General features: G+C 41.6%; 1 protein-coding gene across 1 annotated transcript in view; it reads left to right on the top strand.

The window, feature by feature from the left end:
* PXDNL (peroxidasin like) overlaps nucleotides 1–16,748 on the top strand; it is a 307,717-nt gene that overhangs the window by 167,696 nt on the left and 123,273 nt on the right. The window contains exon 5 of the mRNA XM_054016741.1: nucleotides 15,268–15,339. Within this exon, the coding sequence (XP_053872716.1) occupies nucleotides 15,268–15,339 (72 nt within the window). The remainder of the gene's footprint in view (nucleotides 1–15,267; nucleotides 15,340–16,748) is intronic.

A 16,748-nucleotide genomic window follows, 5' to 3' on the forward strand; every position in this document is an offset into this window, starting at 1 on the left:
CCAGTTGTCATCATCCAAGGGCATCTGAGATCAGCTCCTGAAAAATGTCCATTGTATTCCCCTATGTCCTTTTTCATAATGGCAGAAGGAGGGATGACCTTTCAAAATGTACAGTTAGAAGAAAGTTTAGGGCAGACTGGGAGCTATAAAAACTGGGATGGACCTATCTGTTAATCTTTCCAGGAGGGGAAGACACAGACTCCGCTGCCCTTCTCCCAGCTAGGCTGCTGATCTATTCCACATCTCGAGGTAGCCGAGAGAACATTTGTTTACAGGAGCATTTGGCTCAGGATGTGAACTTGGATGACAGAGCCCAAAATAATCATGATCTGATGAAGAGACATTTAAACTACTGCAATGGGGTTGGGTGTCACAAGGAAGCTTCCCAGTTTTGTTAGTGGCAGTGGGTGGTACACGAGGGGTTTTGATGCTCCAGCATTAATTGGAGGATGAAAAGAAAGGCAAAATGCAAAAGGGAATAAGCTTTTAAATGACAGGTGGGTGGAAGAACATCAGAGTTTTGCAATGCATATTCTCTCTTTCTTATGAGCTATAGTGCAGGGCAGGAAGTGGAATCATTAAAACTATAAAAAAGTTGTTGTACAAAATATGTTTGGGTTTTGTTTGTTTAGTTTAACTTGGAGAAAAACAAATGAAATGAAAAATCTCCAGTAATAGTTTTGCTTTAAAATGCTCTGTTGTCGCCAAAAGCTTGTGCCCATTATGTAGACGTTTACTTTTAATTTTCATCTCTAAGATATTTATTTATCCACATCCAGCTGGTTTGAATAACTGCCATGAACATTTTCCTATATTTGTACAAAACCTGCTTGCCTGCCCTTGATTGGTGACAGTAGAAAAATAAATGATGATATTTTACATGCCTGTCAAAAAAAAAATTACTTGCCCAGAATGAATGGGTGAGTCGAATTTTGCAAAGCTCTCAGACATGTTTTTAGCTTTTGAGAGCTCTTTTTTCCTGCTGCAGATTTCTCTGAAGCCACTGGAAACATTATATATCTAATACCAATCTCCAGTCAAAACACAATTTGGAAATAGAGTTGGAAATAAAGAATGTTAATCAAAACTGAACATGGGTAAGTGAGAATAAGATCCAAACAACTTTGGCATAGACCAGTGTGCGAGTAGTTAAATCAAATTGGGAACGGAATGCCTTGGGTTTGATCTTTTTTTAATGGAAAAATATATTGTCCATTTATGAGGTATGTACTGTAGTTGATCTTTAAAAGAGAGCTGCATCTATTTTGCCCAGTCCAGCCATCTGAAAATCCATAATGTAAAAATTCCCCCCATCATGAACGAACTTTGAAATGTATTTAATAATATTTTTAACAAATGCATTTTCCTAAAAAGTGACTTTGTTTGCGATACTAACAGTGCAGAACATTAACACAGCTGACTGTAAATAAGTTTCCATTCTGCTGTAGTAGTAGATTAACAGCTAAAGAGAAATTTAATTATTAAAAGTAAACATTTTTGGACCAAATGGTGCCCTCTTAGGGTCTGACTAGAATACAATTGGAGGTGTGAGTGCAGTTCATGTAGGCATCTGCGTGCAAGCTTTACTTTAGCTAGCCCAACTAAAAATAGTAGTGAAGACACAGTGATTGTGAGACCCAGGCTAATTACCACTGCTTCTTCACTGCTATTTTTAGCCACACTAGTTCACTTCCAGCTCATGTAGGCATACCCACCCTAGCTTTAATCACACCTGTGATTGCAGTGTAGACATTCTTCAGCTGAACTAAGGTTAGCTCTATTCTGAAGGGATAATACCTACGTTCTAAGGGACAGCCACCATTCTCCCCACAGCCAAACAGCTTTGCAGTAATCTGTGAAGTGAGGAGGAGGTTTTCTTTCCCTTCTCTCCCTCCACCCTTCCTGACTACAGACTTGTATATAGAAAGCTTAGACTGCAAGCCAGACTGAAGCCATTTTTTCCTCACTAACCAAGGAAGCCATACATGCATCTTCCCTCACTCTCTATTCACCTTCCAGACAACCTGGCAGTGGTGTTGATTAACTAAAGAAGGAACGGTTGGCCCCCATAGGATGTTACAGGGAAGAAATGAGGGAAGGATATTAAAGTCTCTAAGAAAGAGTCACAAACCCTTCTGGGTCACAAAAGGAGAGAGTGTGTGTGTGTGTGTGTGAGTGGGGGAGTATCATCTGCTATCATTGTAAAACTCAGATAGCAGTATTTCAGTGAGCCCTATTGTAACACTGTTAATATCTGAATATAATAAATTACGTTAGTAGTAGTATTATGCTATGATTAAACTCTAGTAGCATCCATAGGATCGAGGCCCCACTGAGTTAGGCGCTCTAGAAACACCTAAGAAGATACTATTCTTGTGCTGAAGAGTTTGTGGTGTGACCAGTGACATATGAGGGAAGGGAGAGGGATACACTCTTTCCAGAAACACTAGTTTTTGTTTTTTTGTCCATGTAAACCAGAACAACTGAGTCGGCCTCAGTAAAATAAAGGGGGAAAAAAACAGCATAGAAACTATAGTTTCTATTGTGGTTAGAGCAGGGGGTTGGGAATCCAGGGCTCCTGATTTGCAGTATTAAAGTAAATCATGTAAATCTCAGATACTCCATTTTCCTATAGGTAAAATCACTATAATAAGACTTAAGCTCTTTCACCTATAAGAGAGGTAACTAATATTTGAGCAGTATGTTGAGATCTTCAGTTGAAAGGTGCTATAGAAGTACCATGTATTCTATTAATCTCTATTGCGATGTACTGTTTCACACTGAAGTGACTCATGCAGATGACATACAAATTAAGCTATGTGCCCTTTATTAGGATAGAATGTACCTGTAGTCATAGAAGAAATGCTTGGGAAAACAATTCAGTAACTTTTAGCAGTTTCTTAATCAAGGAAATGTTTCCCATTATGCAGAGATAAATTAAGAAAGCAACTAGAGTAACCACAAACAATCTGTTACAGTAAACACTAATCAAAAGCAACATTAGGTTACCTCTGAATTCAGAAAGTGATCAAAAGAAAGGAAAATAACAACCCGGCACAATCCCCCCACAACCAACTAAACACACAACAAAAATTACTTTCTCTGTTTGCTCTTATATATTCTTGACAACCTACTGAGATCCATAATCTGGCATTAAGAGCTGGTAATTAATTTTACATCTCTCTATGTTGTTAATTTGAAGATGTACAACTTATAGGAAACCATGACTTTAAAAAATAAATATTAATAATTAAAATGAAAATGTAAGTCAAAATGTATGGTGCACAATAACATATGAAACAACATCCTTTTTTAATTAGCAGTATGTTACAGAATAGTAATCCAGCAATGATTTTCATCACTGTTTCAGAAATAACAAGTTTACTATTATTGTGAATAAGTTAGATTTCCCTGTGGCTTAATATTTTGAGAACCTGGACTACATGCTTGCTGTCTTTTAACTGTTTACAAACTCCTGCAGCCCTCAGTGTAAAGGAAAATACTTTTTAATTTAAAAGCAGTTGTGTACTATTTTTCAGTGTCTAGAATTTTTCATAGATTTTTTTTGTAAGTGTCCCTAGCATATTGCCCCACATATATGCACCTACGTACACACTGTGGAATCTGAAACTGTGTACAATGTGTATTCAGAACAGACTGTGTAAATCAGACATTTTCTTTACACTAGATCATATCACATGCAAAACTGTATTAATGCAATCTTCAGGGTTTAAAGGTAGGGCTGCATCCTGGACACTTGACTTATGCTTAGCCTTATGCAAATGAGTTGTTTCATTGAGTTCAAGTCATTAGAACAGAGAGTTCTGTGGAACTGTTCACTTGTGTAAAGTTAATTATGTGCACAAGTGTTTGCTTGCTCACAGTCTTGAGCATTCAGTGGTCAGAACTTGCAAAAATTAAACATTGCATGTGCAAGTTTAACTCTGCCCCAGAGGCAATAGGTGCCTTATAAAAACTTAAGATAAGCATAAACATTTGAATACAATCCTTAATGATGTAATCATATACTAGTTCTCAATTAATAAAATAGAATACAGTGTTTTTTCCCACACCTTAGGTAGTGAGGGCAGTGGTCATGAGCACAGTAACCTGATGACATGCTTTCTTTGGTGGTTGAACAGATAAGAGCTCGTGCACTTGATCTCCTCAACAATGATAAACTGTGTTACTCCAGAAAGAAAACCTAGCCAGAGCAGATGTATATTCCCAAGCCAATATACATACCTGCATGCAAAAGCTGAAACAAATTATTCTTAACTACATTTTGTTTATAGTCTGACAACACCACATTTTAGAGGGATAGGCAGAAAGCCAGTGCCCTTGCTATGGTTTGGGAATTTCATAACCTCTTGCTTCTAAATCTTTTCTGCCTGGACAAGTACCATGATAGTCCCTGAGCAGAAAAAGCCCATCAGATACCTGCTCATGGCGCTTCATTTGTAATATTCAAGCACCAAGCTGGTTCAAGTTCAAAGGCAACACAATGGATTTGGAAGATGGTTGCTTGTGATTGTCGATAGAAGATGAATCATATGGATATGCATACACAGTAGGTGTTTTGTGATGTGAATGTTTATTGATGACAGAAATTATATTATATTTACGTCTATAAAGTGTGATTAGGATATTTTTAACATGGGAAATGTGCATTATTCTTCCCTCATGTACAATTTTTAAAAACAAAATGAAAATTGGGATAAGACTGGGAGTTAGGAGGAGTTCTCATCCTAGTGCTCCCACCAACCTGATGTGTTTCCTTGGGCTAGTCACTTCAGCTCTCTGTTAGCTCTGTTTCCTGTTCCACCCTATATCTGTCTTATCTGTTTAGAAATTAAGCTCTGTGGAAGGGCAAGAACTGTCTTTCACTATGGGTAGCTAGAGGGCCTAGCAAAATGAGGCATCAGTCTTGTTGAGGGCCTTGAGGAGATACTGCAATACAAATAAATAATAATAAAACAAAATCAAGAGAACAGATAAAGCATGACAAGCTTCAGCTGAAAAGATGAGCATTTCAGACAGCTATGAACATGTGAAATCAGGAGGGTTATGATAGAAAGCCTTTTGCAACATTAACTGTAGCAGATGTCTCTAAGCACCTGCTATAATATATTATGGAGAGAGAGTATTTAGACATAATGCATTTATCTTGTCAGAGAGGGCAGGGAGCCAACAAACTCACAGAGAGTAACACTTGAACACCAATTTGTCTGCCCAGTGGCCTAATAGATGTTAAGCTTATTATTAAGGGGAATTTAAACTTACACTTTAAAAATCAAAGAACCTTGTACTGCCCTCACTTGCCCCTCTCATTTCTTCATGAAATTTGAACAAAGCATGCATCTTGATTTGAATTACTGGCGTGTGGGTATTCTCCATTTTTTTCATGTTTATTTTTATGAAAGGAGGGTGTATATACACCGATGGAACCTCCTCTGTGCTCAGTTGCATTACACATTTGCTGCTACTGAAACTGGCTTCTAGAGGGTGGAGTGAGGTCTAAATCTTATTTCTAACAGCTATCCCAAGACGACAGTGTGCATGATGGGAATCGGTGTATAGACTGAGTAATCTTCCCCTAAAGCTGTGGGCAGTAGGATGCTACTCAATGGCTGCTAGTGCATTCTCAAAAGTCCACAGTATTTTGTTTATTCTTTGTAGGTTTTTTTAGGTGGCGTTTATTACTACAGTGTCTGAGCACCTCAGAAACATTTGTGGATTCAGCCTCAAATGTCTTTTAACTATCATCTCCGTTTCACAGGGACCTGAAGCACAGAGAGATTAAGTGATTCACTCAAGGTTGCACAGCAAGTTTATGGCATATCCAGGAACAGAACTTGGATCCCCTGAGTCCCAGCCTGATCTCTGAAACCTCCCTAATGCAGCCCCATGGCCTGTGGAGGAGAACGGTCTGTGGCTCTGTGTAGTTGCAGAAGCACCAATTCTTCTCCTCCAACACCTATGTGCCCAGGCCCTGGAAGCACCTGTAGTGCAGAGCTTCTTTGCATATAAGGCTCAGATCCCATTGTGTGAATGCTTCAGATCTTGTCCCCTTCTTTCCACATTGGATATGCACCCGTTCCCGTGGGGCAGGCCCCTCCTGCAGCAGTGCAGATGCAGGCACCACTGTAAGCTCCTGAAGGAGGATGAAGATAGTTTCCATGCCTGTGCTTATGGTGGCTAGGTCTATGGTTGTGTACCACAGCCAAAAGTTTCAAAGTTGCACACCAAGGGTGGACTTTTTATAAGTGCTCAGCATTGGCCCAACTTGCCTCCCATTGAAATCAATGGTGAAATTCCCATTGATTTTAATGGGAGAGGAGTTAGCCCTCCTCTGAATGCTTTTGAAAATCCCACCTTTCATTCATGTTCAGGCCCCTACATAATTGGCCTGATTTCGGAAGGGGCTGAGCTCCCATATCTTCCGTGAAATTAGTTGCACTGAAAATGTGGCTACTTTTATGTAGGTACCTAAATGTTTTTTTAAAAAAATTCTTGGTTCATAAATTTTGGTTAACTTTCAAAAAATATGTGCAGAAATCTGTACATTTTATTTTCAGTTTCCACTGGCAGTAGAAATACTGGACCACATCCTATAAAGTGCTGAAGTCTTTGGCTCCAATTTTCCACTATATCTGAGTCGTGCTTGGACATGGTAGAGAGTGGTGGCCTTTGGGAGCTGGTTCTGGCTCCTTGATTCAGAGCCACACAGTCCTAGAACAGATTACAGTTCTGCTGCACAACACTTCCTCCCCACCCTGACCCATCCATGTCCTGTCCCTAGAATACCCCAGAACCTCCTGCCTCCATCTCCTTATACTAGGAGGAGGGGGATGACAGCTGGCATAAGAGGCAGCACCATCCTCTGCCATCTGTACACAAGTGGAGAGTTCCCCTTCACAAGGGTAATTCTCATCTAGCAATTTTAGCCATTTCAAGGTCATTTTGTATCACTTAAATGCATTTCAGAGAATTTGACCTTTCAGACCCATTGACTTTCCTGGGGACTGAGGTCACTCAGGACCTTGCAGGGGGCACTTGGGACATTTCAGGATTGAGCCCCCTGTATACTTGCAGTACTACCAACCTTGGGGAAAAAAAGCATGAACTGCTTAACCTGTTCACAAAAGATCTATTGACTGATTGCCAGAGCAAAAATCTTTTAATAAGCTTCAGAAATTTTGAGCCTTGTCTATCACTTATACAAAACCTACACTACATTGAAAATACTTTAATTAAATAAATACCTTCATTTCTAAACCATGCCTAATTTCGTCTGGCTATTGGGAATTCACTTTGTCAGAAATGCCTAAATCTGGGTGGAGGCTTAACAGGCAATTGAGTCTGGAAAATTTGCATCAGTTGATCAAGGTTCAGGTACTGCTCAGTGTGTTGGCAGCCTGTAGCATCGTGCTAAGTAGTAAAACTGTTAATGTAGAAAATTGAGTGTGATGTCACTGGCTTCAAAGGAAGCAGTTGTAAGGTTTATAATTGGGAAGTAGGCCTCAAAAAGGAGAACAGATGATAAAAGCAGGGAGAAGCCAGCCAGGGACTGAAGCCAGCACAACATGCAGAAAATCTTTCAAGCAGATGCTGTTGCTCTGGGAGTAAATAGGGTAAAATGGGGGGTCAGCTGGGGCCACCATTCCCCTCACGATTGAGAGCCCTCAGACCCAGAACTGTGTTGGGGCGACCACTCCCTCCAGAAGTGCTGGGACCCATGGGTGCCCCATTTCCCGTAGCCATTGGGCCCTTGGAAAGGAGCCAGCAAGGAGGAGCCAGCAAGAGATTGATCTGGCAGAGCAGCTGTAGAAAGCAGTTCAAGCAGGGACCGATGGACACAAATGATGTCATCACAGTGCTTTCTACAGTTGTTGCTGTGGACGTTCTCTCCCCTGTGCTGATTGTCTGTTTGCTCCAACCCTCTACTGCTCATTCCTTCCTCTCTCTAACTCCTCCTTCCCCCTTCTTTCCTTTGTATTTCCATGTAGCTAAATCTCCTCCTAACATAACCCCCCTGAAAGGATTCCAAGAATAAAACAAGAGGGACATACTCATACCTCTAGTATGACATTTGCATCCATTGCACTGTTCACTCTGCTTTTGTTCTTTCCCTTTCCCTTCCCTTTGCCTGTCTTTCCTATATAGGGTACAAGCTCTTCAGGGCAGGGACTCTCTCTCATTATATGTTTGTGTGGTGCCTAACAGAATGGGGCTCCATTCTTGGCTTGCCCCTAAGCACTACTATAATAAATATGACCGATAAGCATAATAGTAGCAGCAGGTTTAAATTTGTAGAGGAGTATACTGGACGTTTGCACAAGTATATTTTGGAATATGGAATTTAAGACCTGTGCAGAGTGTGCATGTGTGTTCTGAATTCCACCTTCAGCCCCCGCAACTGATTTGATGTGTCCCTAAATTTTCCTATATTTTGCCTCCAGAAACACAATTTTAAAAGTCTGTTTGTCCTTTAAACCTTAACGCTGGTATTTCCACACTCCTGCAAGTTTTCTGTTTGTCTATGATGTATGCAACTTGCTTAGAAGCCAATGATTTTAAACAGCTGCACACTTACTTAGTGGGAAAAATAATTCTGTTTTCTCCTTCAATTTCTGTAAGCTAGCCTATTAGTGGCTGACAGTTCTCCTTGAAGCTCTATGTGGCTGAAGTCCAGAAATGAATTATAACATAAAATGGTAGTTACAGGCTTAGAGAAAACAATGTTAGTGCACTGGCAGCTGTGATCAAAGCTGTGTCTAGTTCTCTGAGAGGTAGAAATCCCCAGGTGGCAATCAAAAGTTTCATGGAGCAGGATTTACAGGTGGGATTCATAGTGGGCTCCAGCCAAACAATAATATGCAGCAGAACTCAAAATCTACCACAGGCAGAGTATGCTCTTGATTCAGAACCTGATGTACTGGGACTTAACCCATTTTCCTCTGTTAATGAATAAAAAAAGCACCTAAAAGTTCAAAAAGCATTTATTTTCTACTGTAAACAAAATGTACTTAAGAATAATTTGTTTCACCTTTTGCATGCAGCTATGTATAATGGCTTGGGAATATATATCTTTTCTGGCTAGGTTTTCTTTCTGGAGTAGCACAGTTTATCATTGTTGAGGAGATCAAGTGCACGAGCTCTTATTTGTTCAACCACCAAAGAAAGCATGTCATCAGGTCAGAGTGTTGGTTTAGAAGAAGGGCAGTTTGCTTTTGATGTATTGAATAACTTTTCTGAGGGTAAAAGATAACTCTTCCTGCCTTAGAGCATCTTACAGTAACTCAGAAACATGATTGCAGGTGCCAGAAATGTGTAACAATGTCAGCTGGACCATTTTGATTTGCGATGACCCAGTCTGAGAACTTCAAATACATTTACTTATGTGGACAGTTTCTTGACATGGTATAGGGCAAATGTTAAAAATATGCAACCTGTGATTGTGTATGTCTATGTAAATTATTCATAGTTTCCAAGGCAAGAACGGACTATTGTGATCTAGTCTGACTTCCTGTATAACACAGGCCAGAGATATAATTCCTAGAGAAGATCTTTTAGAAAACAACCTCCAGTCTTGATTTGAAAATGGTCAATGATGGAGAATCCACCACTACCCATGATCAATTGTTTCAATGGTTCATTACTGTCACTGTTAAAAACTGACACCTTATTTCCTGTCTGAATTTGTCTAGCTTCAACTTCCAGTCACCGAATCATGTTATACCATTCTCTGCTAGACCGAAGAGCACATTATCAAATATTTGTTCTCCATGTAAATACTTACAGACTATAATCAAGTCACCCCGTACCATCTCTGTTAAGCTAAATAGATTGAGCTCAGAGTCTAACACTATAAAGCGTATTTTCTAAATCTGTAATCATTCATATGGCTCTTCTCCATATCCTCTCCAATTTATCACCATACTTCTTGAATTGTGGGCACCAGAATTGAACACAGTACTCCAGCAGTGGTCACACCAATGCCAAATATAGGGGTAAAATAACTACTCTACTCCTACTCAACATTCCCCTGTTTATGCATCTCAGGATCTCATTCACTCTTTTGGCCACAGAATCAACTTGGGAGCTCATGTTCAGTTGACTATCCACCAAGATCCCATATCTTTTTTTTCAGAGTCACTACTTCCCAGGAGAGAGTCCTCCATTCTGTAAGTGTGGCCTATATTCCCAGCTGTATACATTTACATTTAGCTGTATTAAAACACATTAGGAGAGCTTCTGTTCAGTTAAGGGACTAGGGACCCTGCTGGAGTAAAGATGCAAATTGCATTGCACCCGAACCAGGCTCGCTGTGGAGGATTTACCCTTGCGGGAGGGCAGGCACTGTTTCCAGCACCACCCTAGTATAGGATTTACCTGGGAGAAAGGCAGTTATAGTGTCTGTTGGGGGCGCTGTAGCCATAAGGTGTCCATATTTCTAAAATCAAACCTCCAGAAATCTTTGGTGGAAATACGTTTTTTTTGTTGTTGTTTTTTTTGTTTTTTGAGGGCGCAGAGAGTTTGCAAAATCCACAGGTGCTCTGGTTTCTGTTTTCGGTCTGCACTGCCTGAGTTGCAAAAACTCCACATGGAGTAACAGAGCAGATGAAAAAAAGGCTGAGCTCTGCCTATGCCACCTTCAACCTTCCCCGCCCCCCACCCCTTGCTTCCCACCACTCTGTTTAGGGCAACAGCCAGTGCCACCCACTTTTTGGGATGCAGTGGCTACCAAGTGCTACTGCAACCTCCTCTCTGGAAATTTTCCACTGCTTGGAGCCCTGTACGTTGGTTATTGCCAGTGAAAGCGGAACTGTGTATTGCTAAAGAGATTTAAATAGAGTCAAACAGAAACCTGAAAAAGGCTGCCATGACAACTGTGGATTGTGGATTTTTCCTATTAAAGTATGATTTAAAAATAGCAGAGTAAACTAGGAGACCAAAAATCTGGTACAGAAAGTCCAATTGTAAAGTTTGAATTTTAGTATTCTTTCCTTAAACTTGTTTTTATAATCATAAGATGAAATTAGAGGTCTTTGTATTATTCAGAGCTGATGGAAGAAACATCACCAGGTGTTTGCCTGTGTTTAGCAAATGGTAAAGGCAGCTGTAGCAAGAGAATGAACCAATGTGAAAACCCTGAAGGCTCCTCTCTTCAGGGAAGTCAGGTAGATCTTGGCACTCAGCCAACGTTTGATCCCTCTTACCGGGGACCATGAGATCCATACACACAATACTCCAAGTCTCTATGTTCCCTTTGGGAGCACAACATCCCTTACTTCTTGGAGAGGAACCCAGGGTTCCTCAAATGCCCAAGGATGAGGAGGAAGAATCAGATCCAACAATATTGCCAGCCTTGACAACAACATCATTATCCCCAGATGAGGTGGTTGCACCAACCTCATCTTCTCTGCTTGATGATTACAGGCAGTTCCAGGACCTATTAAGGAAGGTTGCTGATACTCTCCAGATTTCTCTGAAGGAGGTACAAGACATTCCTCACAAGTCCTTGGACATTCTACATAGTGAAAGGCCTAGGAGGTTTATGCTGCCCTTTAATTAATGGAGCTTGCTAAGGTCATCTGGCATACACCAGCCATTTGTGCCTCTACGAGGACTGAAAAGAAATACTACATGCCAGCCAAGATAGCAGAATTTTTATTTTACAAGATCCACTGTGTTAGGTAAGGATGCTAAACATCTAGACCTATTGGGCAGGAAAGTTTTCACTTCAGTCAGCCTTTTCATATAGCCAATTGCCAAGCATTAACCTCAAAATACAATTTTTTTAAATTGCTCTAAGTTCACATTAGAACTTAGCAGATCACATTCCTGGCTCCGATTGAGGAGGGTAAATTGACCACCAGATCATCCCTCCAAGCCTCTGTTGATGCAGCAGAAACAGCTGTTGCTTCGAGGGCAATGGCTATTGTCATGCATTGAGCATCCTGTCTTCATTCCTCAGGATTCTCCAGGGAAGTATAATCTACAGTGGAGGATGTGTCTTTTGAAGGGAACAACATGTTCAGGAAGAAAAGAGATGAATCTGTACACTGACTGGGGAATTCAAGGGCAACTCTCTGATAACTGAGGATCTGCATTCTAGCACCAAGGAGGAAGTACCACAGACCTCAGTCATACAAGCCTCAGTCAGTGCCTCAACCCTTTTACCACCAAAGGGCATATGAACCCCCATGGAGGCGACAAAAACTGGAGCAGGGCACACACAATGCTTCCCCTTCTTCTAACCTCAACCTCCCACTAAGAAATATTTTTGATGGTACTTTCAAGAGCTGCAAACCAGTCCAAATGCCGCATTCATCAATCATGAGCCCCAAGACCCAATTTGGGACTCGACTGGCCCACTTTGCCCAAACTTTGTGGGTGATAACAGCTGGATTGTTGACGTAGAATCATAGAAGATTAGGGTCGGAAGAGACCTCAGGAGGTCATCTAGTCCAACCCCCTGCTCAAAGCAGGACCAACCCCAACTAAATCATCCCAGCCAGGGCTTTGTCAAGCCGGGTCTTAAAAATCTCTAGGGGTGGAGATTCCACCACCTCCCTAGGTAACCCATTCCAGTGCTTCACCACCCACCTAGTGAAATAGATTGTCCTAATAGCCAACCTAGACCTCCCCCACTGCAACTTGAGACCATTACTCCTTGTTCTGTCATCTGCCACCACTGAGAACAGCCGAACTCCATCCTCTTTGGAACGCATCGTACATCATACACTCCAGCTGTACTATAGTATTCCTCTTCCTTCCCCCTCCAAAAAAACCCTTCCCTGTCCCTCTTGAGGGACCACTCTCAGGAGAGGATGGTAATTGAAGAGGTGAACTTCCTCCTTCTTCAGCCATAGAGCAGGTCCTTTGCAACATTTTACTGAAAATTTCTCATCAAAAAAGAAAGGGAGGATGGAGAGCTATCTTAGACCTCAGACAACTCCGTGTCTTTATCTGATAGCTGAGGTTTAGGATGGTCACACTGGCATCAATAATTTTGTCACTGAACAGAGACAACTGGTTCTCAGCTTTTGAGATGAAGGATGCCTACTCCACATAGACTTCCACCCCTCACACAGAAGGTTCCTGAGGTTCTTCATGGACAGGCACCACTACCAATATAGGGTACTCTCCTTTGGCTTTGCAACAGTATACTTGTAGGTACCCTTCATGCTATGAGTAGTAGCAGCTTACCTGGAGCAAGTCATCAGTATTTCCCTATTTAGTATTGCTAGCAGTGCCTTTAAGTCTGCTTCTGCACCCACGGTATCAAACTTAGAAAATGCATGCTTGGAGTAGTTCAGGTCACATTTAACAATAGTACAAAAGAGTCCACTAGAAAATAGTACATAGCCAAGTGGAAATATTTATCAGTTATCAGATAACCCCAGAAGACTCTGACATGCTGACTTTTTTAGAATATCTTCTCTCCTTAAATACCAACAGTGTCTCACTTAGTTCACTACAGGTTCATTTGGTAGCTATCAGCGCCTGTCACTAACAGGGGATGGCTCACTTGAGGATTACCAGTTCTGTTCATTCCCTCTGGGAATTGGCCTTGGAACCTGGCATTGGCCACTGTTGGAAGACAGGATACTGGGCTAGATGGACTTTTGGTCTGACCCAGTATGGCCGTACTTATGTTCTGATAACTACTCTATCTTCATCCATCCTGTAACAGTACTTTTTTGAAAGGCCTGGTTAGAACCTTTCCTCTTGTGAGTAGGTGCACTCCGATGTGAGACCTGAATTTTGTCCTCTTAGCACTGACAAGACCTCCATTTGAACCCTTGGCTTCTTGGTCCTTATCCCTTATATCCATGAAAGTCACCTTTCTAATTGCCTTCACCTTAGCTATAAGGGTGGTGAACTGAGAGCCCTTAGGGCAGATCTGCCATATACAGTCTTTCACAAGGATAAGAATGCCCTGAGGCTACATCCTAAATTTACACCTAAACTGATCTTGGATTTCCATCTAAATTGGAGAATCCACCTACCGCCATTCTTCCAAAAACCACATACTGCTAGTGAAAACAGGTGGCCTCACTCCACAGACATCCATCGAGCTGGGGCGTTCTACCTACAAAGAACAAGACCATTTAGAAAATCACCTGCACTGCTTATATCATTCACAGAATGGATGAGAGTGGAAACAGTCTCCTCACAAAGACCTTCCGGGTGGATTCTGCTGTGTTAGAAGTTGACAAACACCCCTGCACCACGAGGTCTGAGAGGTCACTCTACTGGAGCCCAGACCACCTCTGTAGCCTTCTTTCAAGACATTCCTATTGTTTAAATCTGTAAAGCAGCTACGTGGGGTTCAGTGAATGTCTTATCAAGACATTGTGCCTTAGTGGATGCTTCTGAGGATGATGTCTCTCAGTACAGTCGTACTCCTTTCAGAAGTATCACAGAGGTCCTCAAAACCTTCTCCTCAATAAGCACTGCTTGGCAATCACCCACAATGGAATACACATAGGGACTAGCACTCGAAGAAGAGAGAAGTTACTTACCTTGTACAGCAACATGAGTTCTTTGAGATGCATGGTCCCTATCTGTATTCCACTACCTGCCCTGCTTCAGATCCTAACATATGATTCATGGTAGGGAAGGAACTGGAGATAGGTGGTCCACACTGCCCTTAGGCCTTTAGCTCGGAGCACGAGGAGGAAAAGGGTGCAGGAGCAGACTTACAGACACTGCTAGCAATGCTCTTCCAGTTTCAGGCTCATGGAGCTCACATGCACTCACAGTAGAGTATACATAGGGTCCACACATCTTGAAGAACTTCAGTTACTGTACAAAGTAAGAACTCTCTTTTCACTGATTCTTTGTCCTTAATGCGAATGTTACTGTGTTTGGCCACTTGTTACACATCCTTTTTCTGATGTTTAGCCCAAATTATTATGCAAGCAAACATTAAATTAAATGAGTTTCATTAAGCAGTATAATAAGTTCAGCAGGCGTTCTTCTGCTCAGTTACAGACAGTGATGGCTCAGGGCCACTACCTGCTGGTAGACATCAGCTTCACCTCTTCTGTATCAGTGGGTTCTTAAACTGGCACTGTGATCAGCAGGGAAAAGGATTGTTAAAAATACATGGATTTCCTGTTTACAGAGATTGTGTTCTGTCGGTTTGTTGGGTGCTTTCAGTATTTTCAGCCAATGCCATTGATTTTCTTTCTATCCAATTGCTTCACAATGTCCAGAAAAGATGAAATAACTATATTTATGGTCTTTCCACAGGTATATTCACTTCAATCAAATAGAAACAGTCAAGCCAGAAACTTTCAGAGACCTCCCAAAATTAGAAAGATTGTAAGTGCTGGTTGGGCAAACTTTTCATTAGTTCTGAGTTCTTGATTTGTCTTCATCATTCAAAATCTGACTGACCTAAATAAATTCTGTGCCCTTTTATCTACAGAAGTGCTGAAAAGTAGAGGAAATTCTGTAATAGTCACCCTAGTAAGAGAGCAAGATATTGTAATGCAGATTTCCTTCACAAACCCTCCAGCCAAGAAGAACTATTTCAAGTTTGAATTGCATGGCTGTAAACAATCCCAAGTTGTCATTTTCAGTGAATTGACTTTAGATCTCTCTGAAAGTGAGTTTAGATTTCTTTCAAGTAACATAACAAAGACATTATTTCAATCAAAACTCCAGAAGGATTTTGTAGCAGAATCTTTTGGTATGATACCTTTAAATGTGACTCATTTAAGGCCTTATCTGCTCTAGGAATTTACCTCAGTTACAGCCATCAGTTGCCAGACCCCTCTCAAAGCTGCAAACCCATAGTGTGAACAGGCAAAGGCTATGTCTACAGTGCACTTTTCTGTTGGTGACTTGTAAAGTATGTCGTCCGGTAGCTCCCTTAGCATGAGTTTAAGTCGCAGTGATGACAGTGAGGTGGGACTTAGGTGAGTAGAATATAGACATGGCCTAAAGAGTGTAACCTACATGGCTCTCTGCTCACCCAAGCCATGCTCTCCTGTCTACACTGCTACTTTTAGCCATGTAGTGTCCCACTGCCTCCCAGCTGCTAGAGCCTTTCCCCACTGCAGGAAAAGACTCCAGTAGTGGGGAGGAATTGGAGAAAGACTCCATCAGAGGAAAAGCCTCCAGCAATGTGGAAAGGCTCTGCCATCTCCCTACCGCTACAGCCCTTCCCCACCAAAGGGAAAGAGTGCAGCAGCTCCCCACTACTGAAGCCTTCCCCACTGCAGGGAAACTCTCTATCAGGGATGGAAAAGCTTTTATAGGGAGAGCTGCTGAAGCTTTACCCCCGCCACTCCCTGCCTTCCCCCTGCCCAAGCCTTTCATGTGCAGCTATACACCACAGTGTGGACACAGCCTGCTTGTCTCTGTGGCTACACATTCCCTACATACCACTGACAGTGGCGTGTAATATAGACATAGCCAAAATGTCACAATTTCCTCTAGTGGTGATTATGCTACTTTCAAGCAGAGCTAAATGCAGCCAGTTCAAATAGTTGCTTTGTCAGGAGTTTACACTGGAGTGGCTACATCGCTTAGTGATGGCACTAATCCGGAGAAATCCTCCGTGTAGAGAAGGCCTTAAATAGAAATGCTAAAGATGTGCTACATCACTTACCTAGAGCTGACACATAACCACCTCTGAATGGGGAAACATTATGGTTGTTTTACTGTGAACAGTAAGTCTACACAATGTCTTAGAACCAAAACTGAAGCATGAGTTATCCAGTTGA

The sequence above is a fragment of the Malaclemys terrapin genome, chromosome 2 (genome assembly GCF_027887155.1).
Source record: "Malaclemys terrapin pileata isolate rMalTer1 chromosome 2, rMalTer1.hap1, whole genome shotgun sequence".
Classification (NCBI taxonomy): Eukaryota; Metazoa; Chordata; order Testudines; family Emydidae; genus Malaclemys; species Malaclemys terrapin.